At 46.4% G+C, this 27,545-nt stretch overlaps 1 protein-coding gene across 1 annotated transcript; it reads right to left on the bottom strand.

Moving 5' to 3' along the window:
• On the bottom strand, nucleotides 1–25,107 carry LOC127060956 (uncharacterized). The gene is given in 7 exon segments (XM_050986299.1): nucleotides 1–1,081; nucleotides 19,995–20,023; nucleotides 20,596–20,660; nucleotides 20,961–21,206; nucleotides 21,209–22,099; nucleotides 22,483–22,573; nucleotides 25,018–25,107. Coding segments are annotated over 7 exon segments (2,493 nt in total).
• Between the last annotated feature and the right edge of the window lie 2,438 nt (nucleotides 25,108–27,545).

Raw genomic sequence — 27,545 nt, 5'->3', positions numbered from 1 at the left:
CTACAAAGCCGAGGAGTGACCACGGCCCCGAGGAGTCACTGGCCTCCCGCCGGCAGCGTCGGTAGACGCGCTAAATTGAAACACCTCAGCGCCCTGCCGCGCCGCAGCCCCGGCAGAGGGCTCCGCGGGGGGGGCAGGCGCGGGCGCCTGCACGGATCGCGAAACTGGCGTGAGGCCCCCCTCCCCCGACACGGGGGCGGGGCCGGGTGCCGAGAGGGGCACGGCCCATGGAGTCACGTCAGAGCGGGCCGGCACAAAGGGGGCGGGCAAAGCCCCGATGAGCGCCGGACCCGTGCCGCGAGAGGCGGCAGCCGGTACCACCTCCGCCGGGCGGGGCAGGGCGGGCTGCCCAGCCGCGGGGGCCGGGCCCGCCGGAGGAGCGACGGACAGCCCGCCCCGGGCTGCGGCCACAGACTGCACTTGCCCAGGGACGGGAGAAACCGCCTCCCCCTCCGAGAAGCCGGACCCAGGGGGAGGCGAAGCCGTCCTTACCGCAGCCAGGGGGTACTTGGTGGAGACGCCACAGTGCCGACACAGAATCATCACGGAATCAGAGTCAAACAGAGGCAGTAGCGGGGCCCGTGACTGCCCGCCGTCCCCAAGTGCCGGGAAGGCACACAGGGAGGGAGGGTCCCCCCACGTCCCGCCGGCCGTGCGGGGCGGGGCGGGGCGAGGGCGGCCCCCCGGCTCCACCGAGCCCCCAGACGCCCGCGGGGCACCCCCCGCCGGGCTCGGGACCAGCTGGCCAGGAGCCCAATCCACCCCGGGGGAACAGACATCGCCGTCCGAGGCGGAGCCGCCCCCCAGCTCTCCCTCTCGGGGTGGGGGAGAGGGTCCTGCGTCATACAGAAGATCAGACTCCCCCTCCTCCACATCCGAGACAGAAGGGGTCCCTAGCGAACCCCGAGAGCTATAACCAGGAGACCCCCGCCAAACGTCACTCAGCTTCTGCCAGTGCACCATCAGCGATCTCACATCCATGGAACAATCGTCAAGGACAGCAACCATGAGACGATCCCCCACGCGAGACCACGCCTCCCTAGAGAGCGCCTCCAAAGAGTCCGAAAAAAACCCTTGCTCTCTGGCCCACAGAAACAGACTCTCAAACTCACTCCCGGAAAGGGAAACTTTCCTCTGGTCGAGGAGAACTTTCCAGAGGTCTAAAAGAACAGAAACATCCGAGGAACTCACAGAGGCTGCCATCTCTCACAAGAGCAGCAGGCAACGCCAAGCAAACAAGGGTGGGGGAAGGATACAACCTCACCCAGCAAGGCCGCACGACACTCGAGGTCTCCAATTCACAAGAAGGGGTTCACCAGATGTTGAGATAAGGCACGAAATGATGACACAGACACTGCTGCTCTCGAGGGGAACAAAAAAAAGGGGGCCTTTATTTTCTGACTCCAACATTTATAGTTTTCCAAAGGTGACAGTGGATTGGAGGGTGACAGTGCCACCTCTCCAATGCCACTGGACAGACCAAGGGTCCATCAATTCTCTCCACCTCCATGAAAGAATGCAAAACATAGGTTATTTACAGAATTGTATGTGAGAAAGTTTGTTGAGAGAATATAAACATCAGAAGGCTTTACAAAGTTTTACAAAATCAGGGCAACAGCTGGGCAACGCCGGTCCCTTTTCCCCCGGGGGGCCCGCCAGCCCCCCATCGGCTGCTGGGCTGGGGAGGGAGTGCCAGGCTGAGCTGGGCTGGACCACGGCTGTGATTTCTAACATCTTGCCACTAGTCCGGGGCCAAGCCAAGTCTGCTAGCCCCCAGAAGCAGCCCTGTGCTGGGCCAGTTCGGCCAAGATTTTGCTACCATGGAAGTTTGCCTGCAACCACCATGCAGGGGGAAGGAGAAGCCACCACCCCCAACCCCCCCCCCCCTTCCCCCGGCGTGCTGCTGCTGAGTTCTGGCCTGGCTGAGTATATCTGAGCCACTCCTCCCAGCCACAATTCCTGCTGCAAGCTGCCCAGCTCAGCCATGGTCAGGTGACCATCTGCAGATATTAAATCTTTCAGTGCTTCAATCCTCCCTTGAGTGAGAGAAAAAGGACAAGAGCAGGCATGTAAAGAAGCAACATGAAGACATTGAGGTCAGTGAAGAAAGATTCAAGTACCAGATAGGAGGGATGAGGAGATACCTTGATCTTGGGGCTGAAATCCTCTTGTATAGATATGGAGAAAAAGACTTTTTCCCTATAACGCATGAAGGTATGGGGAGATGAAAGTGTTCAAATTGTAGGTATCGAGTAAAGGCCTCCATGCTAAGCAAGCAGATGTTAAAGTAGCTGTGATCCTGATTTGCGGAAAGAAAAAAAACTCCACAACTTTGTAAAAGTTGTAAAGCCAGTATGTTTATTAGAGCTCTGGACACGTGGGGATCGTTCCTCATAAAGGACATGCACACCCCTGAGAACTGTTGATCCTTTTTTATCCCCCTTACTGGTACATATGCATAGAATTTCACAATAGGTTCATACATATTCATTTTACTGGTTTCCCGTTAAACTTGCAGCTAGTGTTTTTATCAGAAAGTACAGAAAGAACTCCTGGGTCATCTTGCCCTTTCTCCCGCAGCCTCAGCTTTGGTTTTCGTCTGTTTCAAAGTTCAAGGGGTCCCTCTTGTTATAAATTATCAGCGAAAAAACCAAATTAATAAATGCAAAAGATTTTATTTTCGCGACTGGAAATGCGGTCCTCGATAGGCACAGTCAAAGAGACAGCATCGAGCCCAGGGTCGGCGCTGGGTGAACCTAGATCTGACCTCTATCGCATTGGACCTCCCTCTGTTCACAAATGCAGTCGCCGGCAGGGCTGTTTTATACAGTTTTTTCTGCCTGAGGCCGAGGTGCCCCAATTTCTTTTGTCACCTCGCATATGTATGAAGTTTCTTTTTACTGTACAGGGCTGGACAATTGCTGTTTTGTTGGTGGTGGCGGGTGCTGATCATATCAGGAGAAGTCGTGTATTCAGATGTATGTTCTTGAAGACTTCGGTTATCTTGATTGATGATACTTATCAAGTGCTGATCCTCCTTGGGTGTTCCCAGCTGGTTCCCGGGAGAAGCTCATCTCCACACCAGCCATGTCCTTTTACTTGTTAACGAGGCATTCTTTCCTGCTGCCACCAGGAGTTTTGCAACTTTGGTGTGGTTGATAGTGGCGCCCTGGAAAATGCTAAGATAAACTCTAAAATGTTAAGCCTTGTGTTTTACCTGCGTAAGTAGTATAATTGCTAGCTGAAATGATTGTTTAGCAATTAAAATAATTATTGTATAATCATAAGAAGAACAATGAGAAACTGTAGGTTCCTAGTCTAAGGTGGCCATGCTTGGCTGAAATTTATGTATACTATAGAACAATGTACGTTTAATAATTAACATGAAAGTTATATAACGATAGAATATAAAAGCGTATCCATCCCGAACCTATGTCGGAGTCAGATTTGGGTTTGTACCCCTGACACCCAGAGCTCTTCAATAAAAGCACCTGCATATAATCATTTCTCGTGATTATGTGTTCCTGAATGCTAACATGGTAATCTGTCTCTGGGCTGTCCGCTGGATTTTTGTTACGTGTTTAATTTATTTTACAATTTTTTTTATACATTTTCTAACCAAGCATGAATTACTTTACATCACATATTATACTTTTATCTCTCTCGCATTTTTCCATCGGCTAAGGCAGGATTTTTCGAACATAGGTTTTTTTGCGAGAACAGGCAGTCCTGGGCACAAGCAAGGTACAGATTTAATAATTCAAAACAGCACATTTCACCTATATCTGAAATGGATTTCCACCCTGGTAAGTTTCCCCTCTGTTTTATTGCCTCCTTTCCTAGAAAATAAGTAAATTCTTTTACTTAATGTAAATCCCTACGCTAATAAGTGTCTCTTAATGCTTTACTATGTACATTTGATAAGGAGGTCTTTTAAGCATACACAACTTTTACTTGGATATATAAAAATGCAGTTTTCTGATTAGTGACTGGATGAATCTCGAAGTGGCAAATACTTTGTTCGGTGTTGAGACACATATCTTGAGCGCTATTCCTAGTTGTTCCTTAGTAACACAAGATTCTAAGCTTACTGTTTGGTACTTCTCATTCACCTTTTGTGCCCACACTCTATGTTCTGAGGGGTAGAGCACTGTTTTTTCATTATTTAATCTTACTGTGATGATGGGGTGGATAACTGTCCTAGGGTGACATTATGATGTTTGTATCCCCAATCGTGTGTTCTGTTTATGCCGGATATTATTTTCTGTGCCTTCAAGACTGGCTGAGAGCGAAGGCAGGGAGAAGAAGAAGCACAGAGTTTGTTATCAGGGACTGGACTCACTCCCTCACAATCTGCTGGAACACTGTTGTTGTCTAGGCAATGATGGAGCAGAACAGAGCGCTCCTTTTGCTTTTTAGTTAGTTTAGCTAGCTGAGGCAGTCCGAGTTTTCCCTGGACTGTTTTTCTTTCCCTTTTCTTGGAACCATTCAAACCTGCTCTGGACTGGGACTGGGGAAACACCGAGAGCTTGCACTTTGCAGCCTGCCAGGGCCTACTATGCAGCCTTTCCCAGCGTCAGGAGGGACTGATAACAGAGCAACCACACATCAGAGACACTTTCTGAATTTGTCATCTCTTCAGAGCAGTGAATGAGTTTTGTCATCCGTTATTGTTCATTTTGTGTGCTGGGGAGTGCTTTGCCTGTTAAATAAACAGGTTCTTTCCACTTCTCTCTGAAGAAATCCTTCCCGAACCAGTTGGGGGGAGGGGCCATGTGGGTTTGCTTTCTGGAGGGGCCCCTTTTGGAGGTGTTCTCCCAAATTTGTCCTAAACCAGGACAAATAATATAAACAGTGGCATTACGTATAGTAAGCACAAAGGCAGTGGCTCCATTAGAAGTGGGATCATAGGTAAAATTTACCATAGTCCACTATGATTGAAACTTTCTTTCACAACCAACCACATTATCCCAGACAATCTCTTGAATTTTAGCTGGAAAATTACCTTCACCCCCTTCCTGTATGATCAAAGCTGCTGTTGCCAGCATCCATAACTGTGCTTGTATACAACTAAAAGCTAAAGACACATTATCTTGAATCATACTAAGCGCTTCTACTATTAACTTGTGATCTTGGTCCTTGGCCTTCTCCTACTTTGGCAGTACTTTTGAAATTTGCCACTGGCTAGTTCCTAATGCTAAAAGAGATGACTGTAAGGGCTGTTTTAATTTTGATAGGCTACCTGATGCAGTAGCCAGCGTGTTCATCAGTTATTCTGCATTAATTTCATTTAAAACTCTCAATCTTGTCTCTAATATCTGTTAGATCCTTTCTTATTCTGCTCCTGAAGTAGACTTGTCTTTGTAACTACGTTGTCCAGCTTTCAAAGGATGTCCTTAGGAAAGAGGAGCAGGCTGGTTGGGTTTCTGAGATGTTAATTTGCATTAGCAATTATAGCATTTATTTTAAATTTAAATGAGATCCCAATAGCATTATGAGCCCAAAGACAAGTCACTTCTATAGGCTGTAATTATGTGAAATTACACTAAAAATTTGATTTATTTGGACTATCACAACCTCCTGGTACCTGTATACAGAAGAGGTTGAGACACTAATTTGATTTGGTCTCTCATGAGAGGTTCTACTGACCACCTGGCATTCTACCCTGATTTCTTCTCCTCTGATCCCTTGAAGTATCCACAGTTTCCATTCTTGCTACTCCTGCTTCTCATATACTTGATTCCCGTGGATTACTACAGTGGATAGGTTTAAAACCTTTATTTCAGTAGGTTCTCCCATGGATCCAGTATACTGATTAAAAGCTTGGGACCAAGGCCATTTAGTATTAGTTTGGATAGAGGTGCTCTCTAATTCTAAGATTCCAATTATAATTAAACACAAAACAATTCTGCGCATGAAATTACAAACTACCCCTGGCTACAATATACTCATTTGGCCTAAGTTTTACTCTTAGTTCATTGTATCTTGGTGTCACTTTCTAAGGGGCTTCTAGGACTTTCTTCATTCGAGAGTAGTGGATCCAGGCATTCTGCTCCTTGATCTTGATTGCAGTGAAGGTGGTGAGAAGCACCTGGAATGGTCCCTCCCACTGAGGTTACAAAGTCTTTTCTGTAAGAAACTTAACATATACATAATTCCTAGGCTGTCTGTTATGTACTGGTCCACCTAACTCTCTGCTCGAGTTTCAGACCATGTGTTTTAATTTTCTGAGTTGTTTACTTAAAGCCACATGATAGGGACCAGAGTTACTTTCCCAATGTGGGTGGACATTCCCTTTTGTATTCTTTATGGTCTTCCATAAAGCATTTCAAAGGGACTCAGCTTTTCTTTAGCTCTAGGTTTAGTTCGAATTTGCAACAGTGCCAGTGGAAGAGCTTGGGGCCAGGGTAGATTAATTTCCTGCCCCAGTCTTACAATTTGCTGCTTAAGCAAATTATTCATTTTCTCTACTTGGCTGCTTGATTGGGGGTGGTATTGAGTATGAAGTTCCTAATCTATGCCCAGGTGGCTACTAATCTGTTGCACTATTCTTGAAATAAAATGTGATCCTCTACCCGAGGACACTGTGGCTGGAACTCCGAAGCGTGGTATTATTTCTTGTAATAATACCCTGGTCACTTCTCAAGCTTTGGGAGTTCTGGTGGGGATTGCTTCTGGCCACCCTGAAAATGTATCTGTCAATACTAATAAATACTGATACTCCCCCACCTTTCCTTGGGAGTTCTGAAAAGTTAATTTGCCACTGTTGTCTAGGCCCATGGCCCCTCCCAATCTGACCTAGTTTTGGTCTGGGGGTATTTTTGGGGTTAGTCTGGAGGCAAAGATCACACTGTTAGGTCACTTGAGTAATAGTGGCATATAAATACTTGGCAACGATTCTTTCCTTCAAATAGGTGTTCAGGGCATCTATTCTCTAGTGTGTTTTCTGGTGTTCCTCCCTTACTAGTGACTACAACAAATGGGAAGGGATTACCAGCTTCCCTTCAATGGTAGCCCACCCTTCTTGGTTATATGTCCCTTTCTGATCTTTGATTAGTTTTCTATCTTTTTTGGCTTACCTTCAAGGGAAATTTGTCCATCTGGAATTAGAGCTCTTTCAATAGTTACTTCACCTTTCACTGCTTCCTTTGCCTCTCCATCCACAAGCTCATTTCCTTCTTTTAATTCTGAGCTCACTCTCTGGTGTGCCTTAATATGCATAATTTCAAACTTTTCAGGCAGCTGAACTGCTTCTAGCAGCTGGATTATCTCTTGTGAATGTTTGATGTTCTTTCTTTGTGAGGTTAGCTGTCCCCTCTCTCTCCAGATGGCTCCATGTGCATGCATGACTCTGAGTTGCATATCTCAAGTCTGTATAGATGTTTATTCTCTTGCCTTTTGCCATTTCCAAAGCATGTGTCAGTGAAACTATCTCGGCCTTCTGCACAGAGGTACCTGTTGTTTAGGGTCTGGATTCTATTACCTCTCTGCAAGTAGTGACTGCGTATTCAGCATGTTGCTTTCCACTGGCAATGTAGCTACTCCTGTCAGTGAACTAGGTATCTGCATCATCTAGAGGAGTGTCCTTTAAGTATGGGTGACTGGTGTAAGTAGCTTCAATGGCCTCCAGGCAATCGTGGTTGTCCTAGGTTGACTATATGATGCTTTTACCCCCAGTTGTCTTGTTCTGTTTATGCTGAATAATAAGTTTTGCACCTTTAAGACTTGTTCCAGAGAGTGAAGGGGGGAGAGAAGAAGCTCGCAGTCTCTTTTCAGACACTGCACTCACTCCTCCACATTCCTGCTCCTAGACTGGGTTGTCTGCAGATAGACAGACAGTGAGACAGAGCTCTCCTTTGCTTTTAGTTAAGCCATCTGAGGCAAAGAAGTTCCCTAGACTGTAGGGTTTTTCCTTTTCCCCTTTTCTTTAGACCTGTTTAAACCTACTCTGGACTGAACACCCAGAAGAGCACTGGCAGCTCACATCTGTGGCCCACCAGGCCGGGCCTGGGCTGCGGCATTTCCAGCACCAGAGCGACTGATAAGAGACTGAGTGAGCTGAGCTGCAACCTGGGGAGGGTACTTTTTGAGTTTGTCATCTCTTTTGGAGCAGCAAGGGGTTTTATTGTTTAATAAACAGTTTTTTTCCACTTTTCTCCAAGGAGGTATTTTCTTCCGGACCGGTTGGGGGGAGGGGCCGATTGAATCTGCTTTCCTAGAGGAGCCCCTTTAGGAGTTCTCTGCAAAATTTACCCTGAACCAAGACAGTGGTTTACTTCTTCTCCTTGATTTCTACTGAGAAAGGAAGCTGGGTTGACAGTATTAGTCACCACTATCTCTACATCATCTTGTTCTACAATGATGGCCTGGTATTTCAGGAACCTCTGTGGTAAAAGCCAGTGGCTGCCATTTACCTCCAGTACTGCGGACACTGTGTGGGACACTAGCACAGTCATTTTCTGTCCCAGAGTAAACTTGTGTGCTTCTTGTATACTTAGCAGAACTGCTGCTACAGTTCTGAGGCAACCTGGCTATCTTTTGGCCGTTGCATGTAGTTGCTTGGAAAAGTAAGCAACTGCTTTCTAATAGGGACCCAAGTCCTGAGCTAATATTCCTAGGGCAATTCTCTGTTTTTCATGGGAAAATAGAAAGAATGGCTTATTTGCATCCGGAAGTCCCAAAGCTGGAGCTGACATGAGGGCACTCTTCAGCTGGTGAAAGGCCCATGTGGCTTCCTTTGTCCACTGGAGATCTTTATTTCCATTGGTAATAGAGCATAGAGGGGTCTGACGAGCAGTCCGTAATTATAAACCCACAGCCAGCACTACCCTGCCATGCTTAAGAAGGTTCGGAGTTCCTTTGTTGTCTGGGGTTTCGGGGTTTGGCACATGGCTTCCTTGCAAGCCTGCCCTAAAGTCCGTTGCCTAGTACTGACTATGTACTTTTGGTAGATTACCTTCTGTTTCACTACCTGTGCTTTTTTCTTTGATACTCTGTATCCTTGGAGCCTTAAGAAATTCAAAAGGTTTACCGTCTAGGCACACATGATTCCCTCGTCCAAGTGGCTCCTAGAAGATTATCTACATACTGCAGTAGCCTTCCTTCTTCTTGTGGAGCTTCTCAGGACTCTAGATCTTTTGAAAGTTTTTCCCTAAACAGAGTAGGGGAATTTTGCAGCCTTGAGGACCTTGAGGCAACACAATCTATGTGAGCTGTGTTTTGCGCCTGCTTTTAGGACTTTCCCATTCAAACGCAAAAATTTTCTGGCTGGTTTCGTGGATAGGGAGGCAAAAGAAGGCATCTTTCAGATCTAAAACGGTAATCTAGGTTAGTTCAGGTGTCAAACATGTTAGCAAGGTATATGGGTTTGCCACCACTGGGTGCAGATCAGGCTTTTACTGCCTGACCCTAACTGGTTGTTTTCTTTAACTTGCACAGGAGGAGCCTTCTCTGCTCGCCCTGGTACGTTAGAGGCCCATACCCCAGGAAACACCGAATCTATTATTTTCTTGTTAATTTCATCCTTATTTTCAATTTCAGTTTCACTAATTCTTAAAATTAGGTCAAGTATGCCTACATATTGTCGATCCTTTACCTCCACAATAATTTCCCCATCTTTAAATGTGATCTTTGCTTCCAGCTGCTCCAACAAGTTCTTACCCAACATGGCCTTTGGAGAGTTGGGCATATACAAAAACTTATGAATATTTCGATGGTTTGCAAAGTATGCTTTTCAGATTGGCCAGTTTCCCCCTTACCATAATATAATAATCTGATATAGGTATCGAGGCTTTATTTAACACTGAGTATGTTGCCCCCGTGTCTACTAAAAACTCCATTTTCTTAGTTCCTGTCTTTCTACCCCATCCTAACTCTTTGCCTTAATTTAAAGTCTTGAGGTATAAAATAGGCTAAGCACAGTCAGCTTTAATTATTTCTGTTGGGTTTCTTAAATTACTTGAAACTCTCTAATAATTTAAACATCCTGTTACTTCTTTGTTACTCGTGACTGGTTGCCACTAAAATCCTTATAGCTCTCTGAGTAGCCTTTGTTTCCTTAGAATAATACAAATGACAAAGTGCCTGTCTTGATCTCCTCCACCTAAACTCTGTTTTACTAATTCTCAGTCTTTTCCAGTTCTCTTCCCCCATAATCTAATTCAAGCATTGTTCCCACTGACACTTTTCTGCCTTGCAAAAGGCTGTGCTTGTTACAGCAAAAACTCTGACATGCCCACAAACACAGACACCACCTCCCCCCTCCCCCTACCTCCTATCTCAAATTCATGAGAGTCAGGGCTTAAGTTGCTGTGGGAGGGGAATTCCTGGAATTCCTTTAATTCATTTTACCACAGTTAAACATAAATCACCATACTGTAGTTCTTCTGCATAAAATGCTACACTTGTTGCAAACAAAATCCTAAAATCTCCACAAACACAACCATAGAATCTCAAAAATCAAATTACTACAATGCAGGGGAAGGACTACACAAACTCACCAGGAAAGGGCGTATCTCAAAGTGCCTGTCATCGTTTGAGCCTGGCGCAATGCCAGCGCCCCCATGAGAATACCTCCTTCCCTGGCATCCACTGCGAGATGCGATCAGAGACAGAGCAAAGCAGGCTCCAACTTGAGGTTAAAAGGGAAAAAACTTTATTAACCTAAACCTACAAAGGAAAACACACAAGACACATAGAACACAAGATGAAAACCTTCCAAATTCTTCCTCCTCCCCCCACCAAATTTCCAACTCCATTACCACCCTTTAGATAACCAATTCTCAGTTCCTCGAGGAGAGAGGAGTCCCTCTTGCACCACATTCCTTCCATGTCCAGTGCTCTCACCACTGCACATGGATCAGAGCTGCTTCTAGGGTTTTTCTTTTTAAGGATACTTTGTCCAGTTCCAAAGTGAGCACAGCCCTTCTCCTTTTGGGACACTTGTCCCCCCCAAATTTCACCCCCTGGGGCCGAGGGGTCTCTTGAACAGAGATCTTCTTCTTCTTCTTCCTCATCTTCGAAGATGGAGGGCACCACCACCACCCTCCTCACCCGTCGTCTCTGTTCACACACCTCCACATCGCCGCACTCTCCTGGCTCTGAGCCATCGCCTCCCCCTAGAATGCAGTCTCTGTGTCACGGGAACACCAATGGTTCTGCTGTGGCTATACAAGAAAAGTCCAGCCAAAGGCCACTCCATCATCTCCTCCCACCTAGAATTCTTCTCAACATCTCTCAGTCTGATCAACTTCAGGAGGAATCAGCATTTGCAAGGTTCTCATCTTCCTCAGAAGGGTTAAAAGTCCCAGGTTCTCTGTCAGTTTACTTCATCAACTCCCACGCCTGGCTGCCCTGCTGGGCACCCCCCCACCCTTCTCCTTCACGCCGGCCCACTATCACAGGCACCGGCTCTGTCTCTCTCCCTCTCTCCGGGGAGGGGGGGGGGGGGGAATGGAGGATGGCTGTCCGAAGCCCTTGCAATGTTCTCCTCCACCCTTCAGCCCAGGCCTGGCCTACCTCTCTCTCCGGCCACATGGCTCCCTTCCCCCCCCCCGCCCAGCCAAAGGAGCTGGGCAGGGGGGTCTGCTCAGTCCCAAAGCGGAAATCAAAGAGGAAATTCCCCTGGGAGTTCACAGCTTTTAACCCCCTGTGTTCTCAGAGGCGTATCCATGCCCTCAGTGGACAAACCAGGTGCCAATATTAAATCTGAACACCGATTGGCTTGCCCACACCATCACAAAAAACTTCATTTCCTCTCAAACCACGACAGTGCCCATTTTTCTCAACATAATACAGCATACAACACTTCAGCTTCTACCCACATCAGCTTCCTCTGGTCATCACACACTCTGGAAAGAATCAAAATTACAGAACACAGTAAAATTCTAGGGATCAAGTCCAAACTACTAGGGCAGATGAACCCCCTGAGTTCGTCTAGCTACGGTTAAAATGTGCCCAATCTACGCAAATCACTACCTTTAAACACAATAAATGTCCTCACCCGCATTTCTCCACTTGTTCCACTTCTCTGCGGGGCACTCCCTGTCCCCACAGCCTGCCCCACCCAGTGCCCCAGGCCTCCTCACCCAGCGGCTTCAGACGCAGGTAGAACTCCCCCCCCCACAGGCCGTGGGTAGACTTACTCGCTCTCTTTTATACACTACACATTCACGCGATTACAAACACATGTCCAGACACCAGAAGCATACAAAGATCAGGTTCACTCGACTCACCCCCAGAGTCGCTAGCGGCCACTCTATCGAACAGTGAACCCATTGCCCAAATAGCTCTATCAACCGGGGACTTCTGCCGCCAACTGTGCTCTCAGCCAATGGCTGCCTGCAAGCACAGGGACAAGGCTGTGTGCTCAGATGTCTCTGAGTGACTTATCAGCAGCCCTATCTCCCCCGGGGTCCTCTGATATACATACTGTTTATCTGCACACCAGCAATTCTTGTCTGTCTCTGCAGGAGGTAGCTGAGATGGAGGGAGCTCCTCCAGGGAAAATCCCGGGGCACACCTCGGAGGTCCATACTCCCCTCTGCCCCTGAGAGGACAGAAACAGTCTCCTGTCTGGCTCTCAAAAATGATTTGCGGAAAGAAAAAATAAACTCTACAACTTTGTAAAAGTTCATTACAGCTTTGGACACATGTGGGGATCGTTCCTCATAAAGGACATGCACACCCCTGAGAACTGTTGATCCTTTTTTATCCCCCTTACTGGTACATATGCATAGAATTTCACAATAGGTCCATACATATTCATTTTACTGGTGTGCCCTTTAATTTGCAGCTAGTTTTTTTATCAGAAAGTACAGAAAGAACTCCTGGGTCATCTTGCCCTTTCTCCCGCAGCCTCAGCTTTGGTTTTTGTCTGTTTCAAAGTTTAAGGGGTCCCTCTTATCTCTCCCATTTTTTCTTCGGCTGAGGCAGGTTTTGTAGAACATAGGTTTTTTTTTGGGAGAACAGGCAGTCTTGGGTGTTATGAACAAAAAAAGGGTTACCCATTTTTTTTTTTCCAAAAGTTGTAGAATTACAAGTTTAACCAGTTCTGGCAGAGGAGTGCTTTTGTTAGCTGCTTGTTGTAATCACCTGTTAAGTATCAGGTCGTTTGCCATCTATGGTTGAGAATTCACTCTATTGTATCAGCATCACCCTGCTTGGGGCCAGGTGGGAGGATGGCATCCCCCCCCAGACAGTAGAGGGGAGGGAACCAGGAGTTGAGATGCAGATAAGTTTAGAGCCAAAATGAAATGGGGCAAGCCCCCATTCCAAACACAATTAATAAACCCCTAAACCAGCGAGCCAATATGGAATTTAGAGATCAAAGTGGTCTCTAGACATCAGGGGTGAGGTGAGAAGCCAGCAGAGACTCTGAAAACCTTAATGGCCCCTCACCACAACTTAAGAAGATGTTGGTTGGAGGCAGGACCCGAGACTGCCAACTCAAACTTGGGATCTCGGGGGTGTATACCCCCACCTGCTCTCCTGAGGCCAGACCCCCCAGCTCTGCCCCCTGGTGGACAAAGCTGCATTTGCCTCCTCCTCCGAGTTACTCCAGGGAGCTGTGATGGCGGACCCGCGGATCCGTCGGGCCTCCCAACCTTGAGCTTATCACTTTTAATAAAGGCATCAAAAAGGAGAGATTTCTCCTGCCCTGTTTATTTCATTGGGCACAAGCAAGCTACAGACTTAATAATTCAAACCAGTACATTTCACCTATGTCCAAAATGGATTTCCACCCTGGTAAATTTCCACTCTGTTTCAATCCCATGAGAAGTTTGAACAAAGAAAGAGAGAAGAGTGATGAGATCCTGTGTCTCCAGGCAAAGAAGAAGATCTCTGTTCTCAGAGATGAAGATGACTAGAGATAGGTAAAAAGAACATTTGCCTTTGAACAGCTCATCTTTAAAACAGTATCCCATAAGTTGACATGGCCCATAAACACACCTGTGGGAAGAACTTGTGGAAAATGGGAGGGAATTCATAATTGCAGATTTCCCTAGGCGGCTGCTATTCCTGGAAAATTGAGAGCCATGAGAGAACTGTTTTTTCTTGTGGAGAAGTCTCCATAACATTACCAAGAGGGATTTCTCTTCCTAAGTGAACTGAAGAAAGACTATTCTAGAGGTGGTAAACTGGCTGAAATTTTAGGTTTTGTTTTTTTACATTGTCAGTGGTAAAGAAAAGGTTTTGGGACGAGAAGTGTTCTGAAGGTTTTGTTCTGATTCTTATCACTCTTTTAGTTAATGTTAATAAATTTGTTTTTATACCCTTTTAAAGTTTTGAGCCTGTTTTGCCTTTCTCCTAATCCTACCTCACAGCAGGAAGTGAGTGCACTGGTGATTGGTCAGCACTGAAACCCACCACACTCTTTGGTGTATTGGCCTGGAAATCTCAAAATTGGCAAAATCTCAAATTAGTGAACCAAAACCACTACAGGGGATCACGTGTACCCTCAGTAAATTCAAAGATGACACCAAGTTGGATGAGAGTGTTGATCTGCTTGAGAGTAGGAAGGCTCTGCAGAGGGATCTGGACAGGCTGAATCAATAGGCCAAGACCAACAGTATGAGTTTCAACAAGACCAAGTGCTGGGTCCTATGCTTCCTCCACAACAACCCCAGGCAGCGCTACAGGCTGGGAACAGAGTGGCTAGAAAGCAGCCCAGCGGAAAAAGACCCAGGGGTGCTGGTCGACAGCTGGCTGAACATGAGATGGCAATGTGTCTGGGTGGCCAAGAAGACCAAGGGAATCCTGGCTTGTATCAGAAATAGTGTGGCCAGCAGGACAAGGGCAGTGATTGTCTGACGCTGTTGAGTCAGGGACAGATGAAATGACTCCATGGTTCAGAAGGCAAAAAAGAGAGGTACTTTATTAAGAGGTAGCGCCCTTTTATAACCAGGATTGCTAAGGTGAAATCTGATTGGTCTCAAAGTAAAAACCTTTCACACTATTGGTGAACTATGAATAGCACACTCTGAAGGTACATATCTATAAACAACATGAACAGAAAGAGAGATAATAATTGTTTCCATTCTTCCTCTCTACGTTTCCCAGGCCTGAAGCCTGGGAGAATTCTCTTCGACTGAACTGAGAATCTCCACAATTGTCCCTCTGTACTCAGCACTGAGTACTGTGTCCAGTTCTGGGCCCCTCAATTCAGGAAAGACATTGAGGTCCTGCAGCATGTTCAGAGAAGGGCAACAGATATGGTGAAGGGTCTAGAACACAAGTCCTACAAGGAATGGCTGAGGGAGCTGGGGTTGTTTAGCTTGGAGATAAGGAGGCTCAAGTGAGACCTTATTGCTCTCTACAACTACCTGAAAGGAGGTTGCAGACAGTTGGGGATTGGCCTCTTCTCCCAGGTAACTAGTGACAGGACAAGAGGACATAGCTTCAAGCTGTGCCAGAGGAGGTTCAGGCTGGACATTAGGTGGAATTTCTTCACGGAAAGGGTTGTCAAGCATTAGAACAGGCTGCCCAGGGAGGTGGTGGAGTCACCATCCTTGGAGGTGTTCAAGAAACAACTGGACATGGCACTTAGTGCCATGGTTTAGTTGACATGGTGTTGTTTGGGCAGAGGTTGAACTAGATGATCTCAGAGGTCTTTTCCATAACCTAACTGATTATCTCATTCTGTGAGTCCAAACTTTGACTGATCATGACCTTTTCAAATAGACCATAGCACTAAATGTCACATCCAGTAATTTCCTGACACATAAAGAAAGACACCCTGGTCCCTTATGTTTGTCACCCTTCACTAGACCCACTCCAGGAGCTCCATGTCTCTCTTGTACTGAGGAGCCCAGAACTGGACAGAGCACTCTAGGTGTGACCTCATCAGGGCTGAGTAGAGGGGCAAAGTCACCTCCCTAGACTTGCTGAAAATGCTTTTCCTAAGGCATCCCAGAATGCCATTGGTCTCCTTGGCCACAAGGGCACACTGCTGGCTCATGGACAGTTGTTGACCAGGAACCCCTGATTTATTAAAATTATGGATATTGATCTAGTACCAATATCCAACTGTGACGGACAAAAACTCTCTAACAGTTTAAAGTTAGAAAGTGTATGTTTATTGCAACGCTGGGCAGTGTGCGGGATAGCTCCCAAATACACACCGCAATTTACAGGTGATTACAGAGTCCTTTTATCTATACAAGTATTGAATACCTAAAATTCAAATGCATATTCATAACTTTGGTACATCCCATTCCTTGCTTCGTATGGTAATTAGTTCAAAAGCTATTAAGCATGCGTAGCTTGTTCCTCGAAATGGGTCGGTGGTCTCTTTCATGGGAAGGGGTCCCAAAATGAGGAAGTAAATGAAGTCTTCTTCGTTCTAACCTTTCTACCTTTTCAATGCAAATATGACAAATAAACCCTTGGTAGAACTCCCATTCCCCATCTTCAATTGGTTTCAGAACAGAGGAGGCCTACAACTGTCTTATGTTCCTAAAAGCTATTTATCAGTTTTATAGTCTTCATTAGAAACCCAGCTAACCAAACATTATATTGACAAGCAATCAATTATTAGTTAACTACTAACTCTTAACTTCATCAAGGCCTACCCATTTATTTTGATTAACTCTAATAAAGCTTATCTCTAACTAAAACCTCAGCTCCTCTAAAATACCTAAATTCCTTAAAGTTTCTGTCTCATCCCCTGGTCCTTCTTGGCAGAACTGCTTTCCAGCAAGTCAATCCCCAGTCTGTACTAGTGCATGGGGTTATTCTTAGCCTGCACTTGTCTTTGTTGGATTTCAGACAGTTCCTCTCTGCTCATCTCTCCAACCTATTGAGGTCCTTCTGAAGGGCTGCACAGCTCTCTGGGGTATCGGTCACTCCTCCCAGTTTTGTGTTGTCCGTGAACTTGCTGAGGAGGCATCTACCCCTTCATCCAAGTCACTGATGCATAAGTTAAACAGTACTGGGTCCAGTACTGAACCCTGGGGGACACCACTAGTGACAGGCCTCCAATTAGACCCTGTGCCACTGATTACAATCCTCTAGGGTTTGCCATTCAGCCAGTTTTCAATCCAGTTAAGGCTTCCTGAGTTTGTCTTTGAGGAAGTCACGAAAGACAGTGTTGAAAGCCTTGCTGAACTCAAGATAGACAATGTCCTCTGCCCTGCCCTTATCCATCCAGGTAGTCATAGCATCATAGAAGGCAATCAGGCTGGCCAAGCATGATTTACATTTGGTGATCAGAAGTAATCAGCATGGATTCACATTCTTGTCATGAGTGTGGAGAGAGATTGCCTCCTGAATGAGGCACTATGATGGTGATACAGCTGGACTGGTTTGGCCACAGAGAGCAGACTAGCTAATCCCTGACAATAGATGTAAGCAGGCAGCTATTGGTCAGTGAGCTGGGTGGTAACCAATCATAGCCAATCAGTCGAATGCAGAGTCTTTCAAATAGGGTATATAAGAGCTGTGTAAGCCATGAAAGCTCTCTCTGCTGCACAAACCCCGAAGTTGTGTCATCCCTCTGTCTCCTCTAATTGCAACAAGGTGTAGGAAAGACATTCTGTGCTGTTCTTGTGAGCTAGCAAGGGCCTCCTAAAGATAAAGGGAAGCCCCATATCTCCCCTGAGGAAGACACAAAGGTTGTCACCATGGAGACGTGATGAAGGAGAGAAAGCTAAGAGATACAGACTCTAGCTGACTCACAGAATGAGGTGGCTCCTTGGTCACCCACTGAGAACTCTGTTTCTTTCTTGTAACCAATAGGCAGTGAATGTGTATGTTGAGTGAATGTAAATATCTTGAAAAAGTATAAAAGCAACATGTTGCTATAATAAATCTCTCTTGCACCCTTCTGATGGAGTTGTTGTACTTTGTGCTGTCATGCTCTATAACGACAACAAGGCACTCCATCCCTTTTCAAGGAATTGATGTGAGGCTGACTGGATGATAGTTCCCCGGGTTCTCCTTCTTGCCCTTTTTAAAGACTGGAGTGACATTTTCTTTCTTCCAGTCCTCAAGCACCTCTCCTGATCACCACAAACTTCCAAAGATGATTGTGAGAGGCCTAGCTATGATGTCTACCAGCTCACTCAGCACTCTTGGATGCATCCTGTCAGAGCCCATGCACTTGTGGATGTCAAATTTGCCTAGGTGTTCTCGGACCCAATCCTCCTTGACCAAGGGAAAGTCTTCCTTCCAAGATTCCTTAACCATGTTCTCCTGAGTCAGATATTCCTGAGGGCTGGCTTTGTCAGTGAAGGTCAATGCAAAGAAGGCATTCAGAAACTCTGCCTTCTCTGTGTCCTCTGTTACCAGGGTCCCGCCTCCATATTATCCTTTGTTTTCCTTTTGTTATTGATGTATTTGAAGAAACCAGTCTTGAAGTCCTTGACATCATTAGGCAGATTTCATTCCAGACGGGTGTTGGCCTTCCTTGTCTCATTTTAACTTACTCTAACAACCTCTCTATAATCACTCCAAGTGACCTGTCCCTGCTTCCATCTCCTGTGTATTTCCCACTTGTGCTTGAGTATTGACAGGAGCTCCTTGTTAATCCATGCATGTTGTCAGAGACAGAAATAGTTAATGCCTCAAACTTTGATATAAGAGTTTTGCCCATTATAACAAATACTGTATAAAGAAGCTGCAACCAAAGAAGCCTCCCTGAAGATACCTGACTGGAACTTTGGACTGTACATTAAGCCAACTAAATAACACTTGTTCAATCATCCCAGCCTAGGGAAAAACAAACATGGCTGAGGGAGAAGAATGCATCCACAAGAAAGCCAAATGCTGCAGAGATTCTTCCCTGGCTAAATTTGGGACGGGGAAGACCACAGAAGCCATGTTTACTCCCCCCGAAACGAGGTGGGGGAGGAGGTTTTGGGTATAACCTCTGGTTAGAGGCAATGAACACCCATCCTCTCTTACACAAACTGGTCCAGCTGTGGAACCCCCAACCCCACAGGCCACATCCATGGGACATTCACGTGAGAGGCAGCTGAAGGGTTGTCATAATCCATCAAAGACCCCGCCCCCCAAAGTGCCCCCCAGAGTCATTCCTGAAGCCTTGCACTACAGGACTGCATGTGATACAACAAACCCAGTCTGTTGTAAGAGACAATGGCAACCTGGCCCTCCTCCCCCCCCCCCCGCCGAGAGGTACCTAGTCTGAGAGTATATTAACCCATCAGATTCTATGCTTTTTGGAGGGACCTTCACCACCAAGAAGACCAGCTGAAGAGGCTCAATGGAACATTGTTGGGATCCACGGAGTGGTGATATTTTCCTTAGGTCTGTAGCTGTTCCTTTCTTTCTCTCCCACCTATTCTCTATTTCTTTCTCTTATTTCCCCTCTCTTTTCTCTGTCTCTCACATATTTACTATCAAATAAATAAAACCTATACTACTGACATTGGCATATGGTCTTGTTTGCACCCTAATTTGGGCAGAGCCATTTCTAAGAACTTTAATAACTGGATCATGACACATCTCTTGTCCCTTTATACCTGATTTCTTGCTCATTGGGATACACTATTCTTGAGCCTGGATGAAATGGTGTTTAAAGCAGCTCTCTCTTTCCTGCAGGGTCTGTTTGTCAGTGCAACAGGTCAGGACCAGGTAATAGGTGACATAGACTCTCAAGACATTCACAAAAGGCTAATCCACTTTATTAAGAAACCCGTTGCTTTTTTATACCCTAGTTCGCTACAGGTGGACCTGATTGGTCCTTTAATTAAAACACTATCACCATTGGCTAATTAAGAAGCCATCCTTTTGGTAAACATATCTCCATAACACATTCCGATTGATCACAACACCAGGTGCATCAAGATAAGAATTGTTTATAATTCTTCTCCCTGAGCTTCTCACAGCCTTTCCCAGAACGATGCCTGGGAAAGTTGTCTGTTGCTCTCTGTGACCAGGGAGCTGCTGCCACATCTGTTCTCATGGGATTCTTTCAAGAAGATCCCTGAAGTGCCTAAAGTTAGCTCTCCTGAAGTCCATAGTTGCAATCTTACTTGCTGTCTTGCTTCTTCCTCACCAGATACTGAACTCCACAATGTCACAGTCACTGCAGCCAAGGCTGCACCCAACCTTCACATCTCAAAATCACAGAATCACTAGGTTGGAAGAGACCTTCAAAATCATTGAATCCAACCCATCCCCTAACACCTCAACTAAACCATGGCACTGAGTGCCACATCCAGTCTTTTTTTAAACACATCCAGGGATGGTGACTCCACCACCTCCTCGGGCAGACAATTCGAGTACTTTATCACTCCTTCTGTAAAAAACTTTTCCCTAACATCCAACCTATATTTCCCTTGGTGCAGCTTAAGACTGTGTCCTCTTGTTGTCAGTTGTTGCCTGGAGAAAGAGACTGACTCCCACCTGACTACAACCACCTTTCAGGTAGTTGTAGGGAGTGATTAGGTCACCTCAGTGTCTCCTTTTCTCCAGGCTAAACAACCCCAGGTTCCTAAGCCATTCCTCAAATGGCTTGTGTTCCAAGCCCCTCACCAGCCTTGTTGCCCTCTTTTGGATGCATTCAAGTGTCTCAACATCCTTCCTAAACTGAAGTGCCCAGAACTGGACACAGTACTCAAGGTGCAGCCTCACCAGTGCCAAGTACAGGGGAAGAATGACTTCCCTCATCCTGCTGGCCACACTATTCCTCGTTGTACTTTGGACCTGATTAGCGTAAGAGATTTGATAATCAGGTTGCCTTGGCAAAACAAACTGAGCTTTGAAGATTGCAAGAGGATTAGATCAGACTGGAGACAGGGAAGAAGATTGAATCAATTTCTGCAAGTAGAGATGTTGCAAAAATGTATAAGTGTGTGTGATGATTAACCCATTTATTGTAGTAAAAAATTACTAGCCTTCCTAGAATGGTATATAAGCATGTATAGTCCACAATAAAATCAAATTATGATCAACAGTCAGTTGTCCGTGTCTCTCTCCATTGCCAATATTCCTGATATAGGCCAGGATGCCGTTGGCCTTCTTGGCCACCAGGGCACACTGCTGGCTCATGTTCAGTCGGCTGTCGACCAGTACCCCCAGGTCCCTTTCTGCCAGGGCACTGTCCAGCCACACTGTCCCCAGCCTATCACATTGCAGGGGGTTATTGTGGCCAAAATGCAGGACTCGGCACTTGGACTTGTTAAACTTCATCTTATAGGACTCTGCCTATCTATCCAACCATTCCAGGTCTCTCTGCAGAGCCCTCTACCTTTCAACAGATCGACACACACTCCCAGCTTAGTGTCATCTGCAAATTTACTAATGGTAGAATCAATACCCTCATCCATGCCATCAATAAAAATTTTAAACAGAACTGGCCCCAGCACAGATCCCTGAGGGATACCGCTAGTGACTGGCTGCCAACTGGATGCAGCACCATTCACCACCACTCTCTGGGCCCGGCCATCCAGCCAGCTCTTCACCCAGCAAAGAATGCTCCTTTCCAAGCCGTGGGCTGCCAGCTTTTCCAGGAGTTTACTGTGGAAGAAAGTGTCAAAGTCTTTGCTGAAGTCCAAACAGACAACATCCACAGCCTTTCCTGCATCCACTAGGTGGGTCACCTGGTCAGAAAAGGAGATCAGGTTGGTCAAACATGACCCACTCCTCCTAAACCCATGCTGGCCAGGTCTGATACCCTGACCATCCTGTAGGTGCCACGTGATGACACTCAATATAAACTGTTCCATTATCTTACCAGGTACTGAGGTCAGACTGATGGGCCTATAATTTCCAGGATCCTCCTTCCTACCCTTCTTGCAAATGGGTGTCACACTGGCCAGCTTCCAGTCATCTGGAACCTCACCAGTGAGCCAGGACTTTTGGTAAATGACAGAGAGCAGCTTCACAAGCTCATCTGCCAGCTCCCTCATCACCCCGGGATGGATCTCATCAGGTCCCATGGATTTATGAACATCCAAGCAGCTCAGGAGTTCTCTGACTGCTTCCTCCTGGATAACAGGGGGACCATTCTGCTCCCTGACACCATGAACCAGCCCAAGACAGTTGTCCTGAGGACAAGTCATCTTCCCACTAAAGAGTGAGGCAAAGAAGGTGTTAAGCACTTCTGCCTTCTCCTCATCTGTAGTCACTAAATTCCCTCCTGTGTCACCGACATGTTTTATGAAAAATCCTTTCCTTAGGATTTTTCCCTCCTGAGAAACTGAGAGGCCTCAGGAACAAACGGTAAACAATTCTTATCTGCTGCTGTGGAATGCAACAGAGGGAATCTGTGATTGGTCTCATCTGGTTGTTTCCAATTAAGGGCCAATCACAGTTCACCTGTCCAGACTGTCTCGGTCAGAGACAAGCCTTTGTTATTCATTCCTTTTCTATTCTTAGCTTAGCCTTCTAATGAAATCCTTTCTTCTATTCTTTTAGTATAGTTTTAATATATTATCTATCATAAAATAATAAATCAAGCCTTCTGATACATGGAGTCAACTTTCTCGTCTCTTCCCTTATCCTGGGACCCTTGTGAACAATACCACACTCCTGGATCCACTAGAGAACCGAGGTTGTTCATACCCTCCCTTTTGCTATTAATATATTTGTAAAAACAGGTTTTATTATCCTTTACAAAAGTTGTCAAATTAAGTTCAAACTGAGCTTTGGCCTCCCTAATTTTTTTTTCTACATGCCCTAGCAACCCCTTTAAATATTTCCTGAGATACCTGACCCTCCTTATAAGATGACACATTCTCTTTTTATTCCTTAGTTCCTTCAAAAGTTCCTTGCCCGTCCAGGCTGGACATTTGCCTCATTGACTCATCTTTCAGCACACAGGGACAGTCTGTTCCTGGGCCCTCAAGATCTCTGTTTTGAAGCAAGTCCACCCTTCCTGGACTCCTTTGTTTTTAAGGGCTGCTTCCTAAGGAACTCTCTGAATAAGTCTCCTAAATAGGCCGAAATCTGCCCTCTGGAGGTCCAGTGTGGAAGTTTTATTGATGCCCCTCCTTATTTCACCAAATATTGAAAACTCTATAATTTCAAGATCACTGTGCCCCAGATGGCCTTCAACCACATCTCCGACTAGCCCATCTTTACTTGCGAACACTATGTCTAGCGCAGTCCCTCCCCTGGTGGGCTCACTCACCAGCTGCAACAAGAAGTTGTCCTCCACACTCTCCAACAAGGCTTTCCCTTTTTGTTGGTATGAAGTCAAGCAATACACCATTCATTGTGGAATCCTCCACTACCTCTGACAGGAAGTTGTCATCAGTGGTTTTCAGGAACCTCCCGGACTCTTTGTGCTTCACTGTGTTACTTCTCCAGGAGATGTCAGGGCAGGTAAAGTCCCCCACAAGAACCAGGGCCTTTGACTGTGAGGCTGCTTTCCCCTGCCTGTAGAAGGCCTCATCTCCTTCTTCTTCCTGATCAGGTGGCCTATAGCAAACACCCATGACAATGTCACCCTTACTAGTCTGCCCTTTTATCCTAATCTATAAGTTCTCAACTCGCTTGTCATCCACCCCAAGACAGAGCTCAATACACAATATGTTGCCTCACATAAAGGACAACTATACCACTGCACCTTCCTGGTCTGTCATTCCTAAACAGTGTCACTCTTTCTAGTGGGTTGATGCTGACAAGATGCCAGGCACCTACCAAAGCTGTTCTGTCACTCCCCTCTGCATCTGGACAGAGGAGAGAAAATATAATGAAGAGTTCATGACTTGAGATAAGGACTGGGAGAGATCACTCACCAAATACTGTCACAGGCAAAACAGGCTCAACTTGGAGATACAACTTGAATTTATTACTAACAAAATCAGAGCAGGATAATGAGAAGTAAAATAAGACCCTTAAAAACACCTTCCCCCACCCCTCCCTCCTTCACAGCTCTACCTCCTATCCCAGTGGTGCAAGGAGACAGGGAATGGGGGTTATGGTCAGTCCATCACCCAAAGCTTCTCCCACTTCTCAAGGAAAGGAGTCATTCTCCTGCTCCACCGTGGGGTCCCTCCCATGGGAGACAGTTCTCTGTGAACTTCTCTGACATGAGTCCATCCCATGGGCAGCAGTCCCCCTCAAACTGCTCCAGCGTGGGTCACTCTTATGAAACAGAGTGGAAATTTACCAGGGTGGAAATCCATTTCAGATTTAGGTGAAATGTGCTGTTTAAAAAACCTGCCTCAGCTGAAGGAAAAATGCGAGAGAGATAAGAGGGACCTCTTGAACTTTGAAACAGATGAAAACCAAAACTGAGGCTGCGGGAGACAGGGCAAGATGACCCAGGAGTTCTTTCTGTACTTTCTGATAAAAAAACTAGCTGTAAGTTAAAGGGCAAACCAGTAAAATGATTATGAATGGACCTATTGTGAAATTCTATGTATATGTACCAGTAAGGGAGATAAAAAAGGATCAAGAGTTCTCAAGGGTGCGCGTGTCCTTTATGGGGAACGATCCCCACATGTGTCCAGCGCTGTAATAAACATACTGGCTTTACAACTTTGTAAAAGTTGTGGAGTTTTTTCCTTCTGCAAATCACTTCCATGGGGTGCAGTCCTTCAAGGGCAGGCTGCTCCAGCATGGGAGCTGGGCCCTGCGGTAATCCGTGTTTTTCCTGGGCCTTATATGAGTCCAATCCGGCTAGCTTAAGACTCTAGCCCACACGGATCTGCATAGACAAAGGCTAAAGACGAGAGGCGCTCTTCTCCACGTGGGTGCAAGTATCCTGTTTATTGGCTTGGGGCAGGACACAGGTGATGGGTCACCCAGGTACAAAAGAGGGGTTGGAGCTCTCACACAGGAGGTTTTATACCCTAGGGGGTGAGGGGCGGGGGAGAGAGAACCGGAGCCAATGGGATACCACTGGGGAGGGGCGAAGCACCTGAGGGACAGACCAGGTGTGTGTAACAGGGGGGGGATGTGTGAGGGGGAAACCATGTGATGAGGGAGGGGGAACCCGCCACCAGTGCAACAACAACTAAATAAACTATTTAGTGCAATACAACAGGCCCCCTCTCTCTACAAGTCTCCCACAGGATCACAGTCTCCTCCCAAGCATCCACCCACTCTGGCTTGGGGGTCCTCCACGGGCTGCGGGTGGACATCTGCTTCCCTGTGGACCTCCATGGGCCGCAGGGGGACAGCCTGCTTCACCATGGTCATCACCACAGCCTGCAGAGGAATCTCAGCTCCAGTGCCTGGAGCACTTCTGTCCCCTCCTTCTTCACTGACCTTGGTGTTTGCATAGTTGTTCTTTGCACATGTTCTCACCCTGCTCTTCTCTGGCTGCAATTACAACTGTGCAATAACTTTTATTCCTTTCTTCTTAAATGTATTATCACAGAGGGGTTTACCACCATTTCTAATTGGCCCAGCCTTTACCAGCCGCACGTCCATCTTTGGACCCACCAGGAATTGACTCTGCTGGACATGGAGGAAGCTTTTAGCAGGTTCTCATAGAAGCCACTCCTGTAGCCCCCCCTGCTACCAAAACCAGGCCATGCAAACCTAATACACCCTTCATGACAACAGTCCAGTCATGTGAGCTATCCTACCACGTCTCTAATTGCAATGAGATCAAAGCCCTGTGACTGCACACAGATCTCTAGTTCCCCCTGTTTGTTCCACATACTGTGTGCATAGGTGTACAGGCACTTTATAGAAGTGGGATTTTGTGTCAATATCCCAGTAGGGTGCAAGGAATTCCCCATAGTCCTGTCTTGTGATTACATCTTTGGCTGCTTGCACTTGCTGGATGCATCCCCTCTTAAGCGTTCTTTTGCTACTTGGGTGAGCACCATAGTTCTCCCCTTCCCACACCTTATCCCTGTCGAGCCTGGCTATGTCCCTGTTGCCCTTCAAATCTAGTTTAAAGCTCTCTCAACAATCCCTGCTAACTCCTGAGTCAGGATCCTTTTATCTATTTGAGACAGGTGGACATCATTTGTTGCCAGCAGGCTCAGTGTCATATAAACTGACCCATTATCAAAACCCCCAAAATTCTGCTGGTAACACCAGTCTCGAAGCCAGGTATTCATCTGCATGATTTTCCCATTTCTTGCCCCACCATTCCCTGCAAATGGCAGGACAGAAGAGAACACAACTTGTGCTCCAGATCCCTTGACCGGTTTTCCCAAGGCCCTGAGGTCCCTCTTGATTGTCCACAGCCTTCTTGTTGTGACTTGGTCAGTACCCACCTGGAAAACCAGTAGTGAGTAATAGTCAGTGGGCTGTACCAGACTCTGAAGTTTCTAGGTGATATCTCTTATCCAGACCCTAGGGGGGCAGCACATCTCCCTATGGGTTGGGTCCAGTTGACATATCAGGCCCTAAATTCCTTTTAAAAAGGAGTCATTGATGACTACTACCTTAGTTTTTTTCTTGACTGTGGAGGTCATGATGCCAGAGGTTTTGCTCCCCTGCCCTAAGTGACGTCTTCAAGCTGAATGGACCTTCATCTACTTCCTCATTTCCCTGGTCCTCAAATTCCAGGGCCTCATATTTATTGTGTAAGGGCACTTGGGGAAGTGAGGTAGGTTGGGAGGGGATTTGTCTACCACCTGGAGCAGAAACCCATTTCTATTCCCCTCTGTCTCTAAGGTCCCCTCCATCTGCCTAGTGGTAAGAGGGTAGGGGATTCATTGATTCTTTTGAAGTGGATGTCAGGTCTGTTTGTCTGAGGCTTACTAGAGTGAGGCTTCCCCAGTCAATCCCTTCTTCAGAGTCCCTAATACTTCTTAGTCTTTTTACTTCACCTCTCAGTTCGGCCACTGGGCTAAGTATATTGTTGACCTGATTGCACCTCACACAGCTGTTCTTTCTGCTGCCCTCTGAGAGCAGCACCAGGCTCTGGCACCCACTGCAACCTGAGATATGGACCCCTGCACGCTTTCATGGGCATTCTGTCTGAGTTGCCACATCCTTTCTGGTGTGCACAAAGGAAACAACTTTTGTCTGAGTGTACACCATACCTGAGCTCTCTTTGTGAGGGTGATGACCGCTAACTGAGCTAACTGAGCTGGCAATGCCTCAGCACCCTTCCTGCTCGTCCTGCCTGCTTCATGAACTTCCACACTCCTGGTCACTCTTGCTCCCTGGGAGTGGCTTATCTATGAGGGGCTGGGGCACCTCTCTCTGCTGTGGTATCAAGGTCTTGCTGGGTAGGAAAGCTCATCTTACTGCTGTCACTGTAGGATACAAAAGAACACAAGCGCACACTGCTATTCTGAAGGTGAAGAAAAAAGGGAAATTTATTTTCTGACTCCAACATTTATAGATTTCCAAAAGTGTCAGTGGGATTGGAGGGTGACAGTGCCACCTCTCCAATGACACTGGACAAACCAACAGGCCATCAAATTTCTCCTCCTCCATAAAAGAATGCAAAAAAATGAGTTATTTACAGAAAGTGTGTGAGAAAGTTCGCTTCAAAAATGTCAACATCAGAGGGCTTAGAAAATCTTAAAAAATCAGGGTGACATTCCTCCCTCGGCACGATCCTGAGCTCCAGAGCACATCTGTCCATGCAGATTGCCTCGGAGTCTTCACTGACATTGGCCACACATTTTCATGTACTTTTAAAAGGGCAGAGTTAAAAA

Source organism: Serinus canaria, chromosome W (genome assembly GCF_022539315.1).
Source record: "Serinus canaria isolate serCan28SL12 chromosome W, serCan2020, whole genome shotgun sequence".
Taxonomy (NCBI): domain Eukaryota; kingdom Metazoa; phylum Chordata; class Aves; order Passeriformes; family Fringillidae; genus Serinus; species Serinus canaria.
This window is presented reverse-complemented; position numbering and strand designations above follow the sequence as displayed.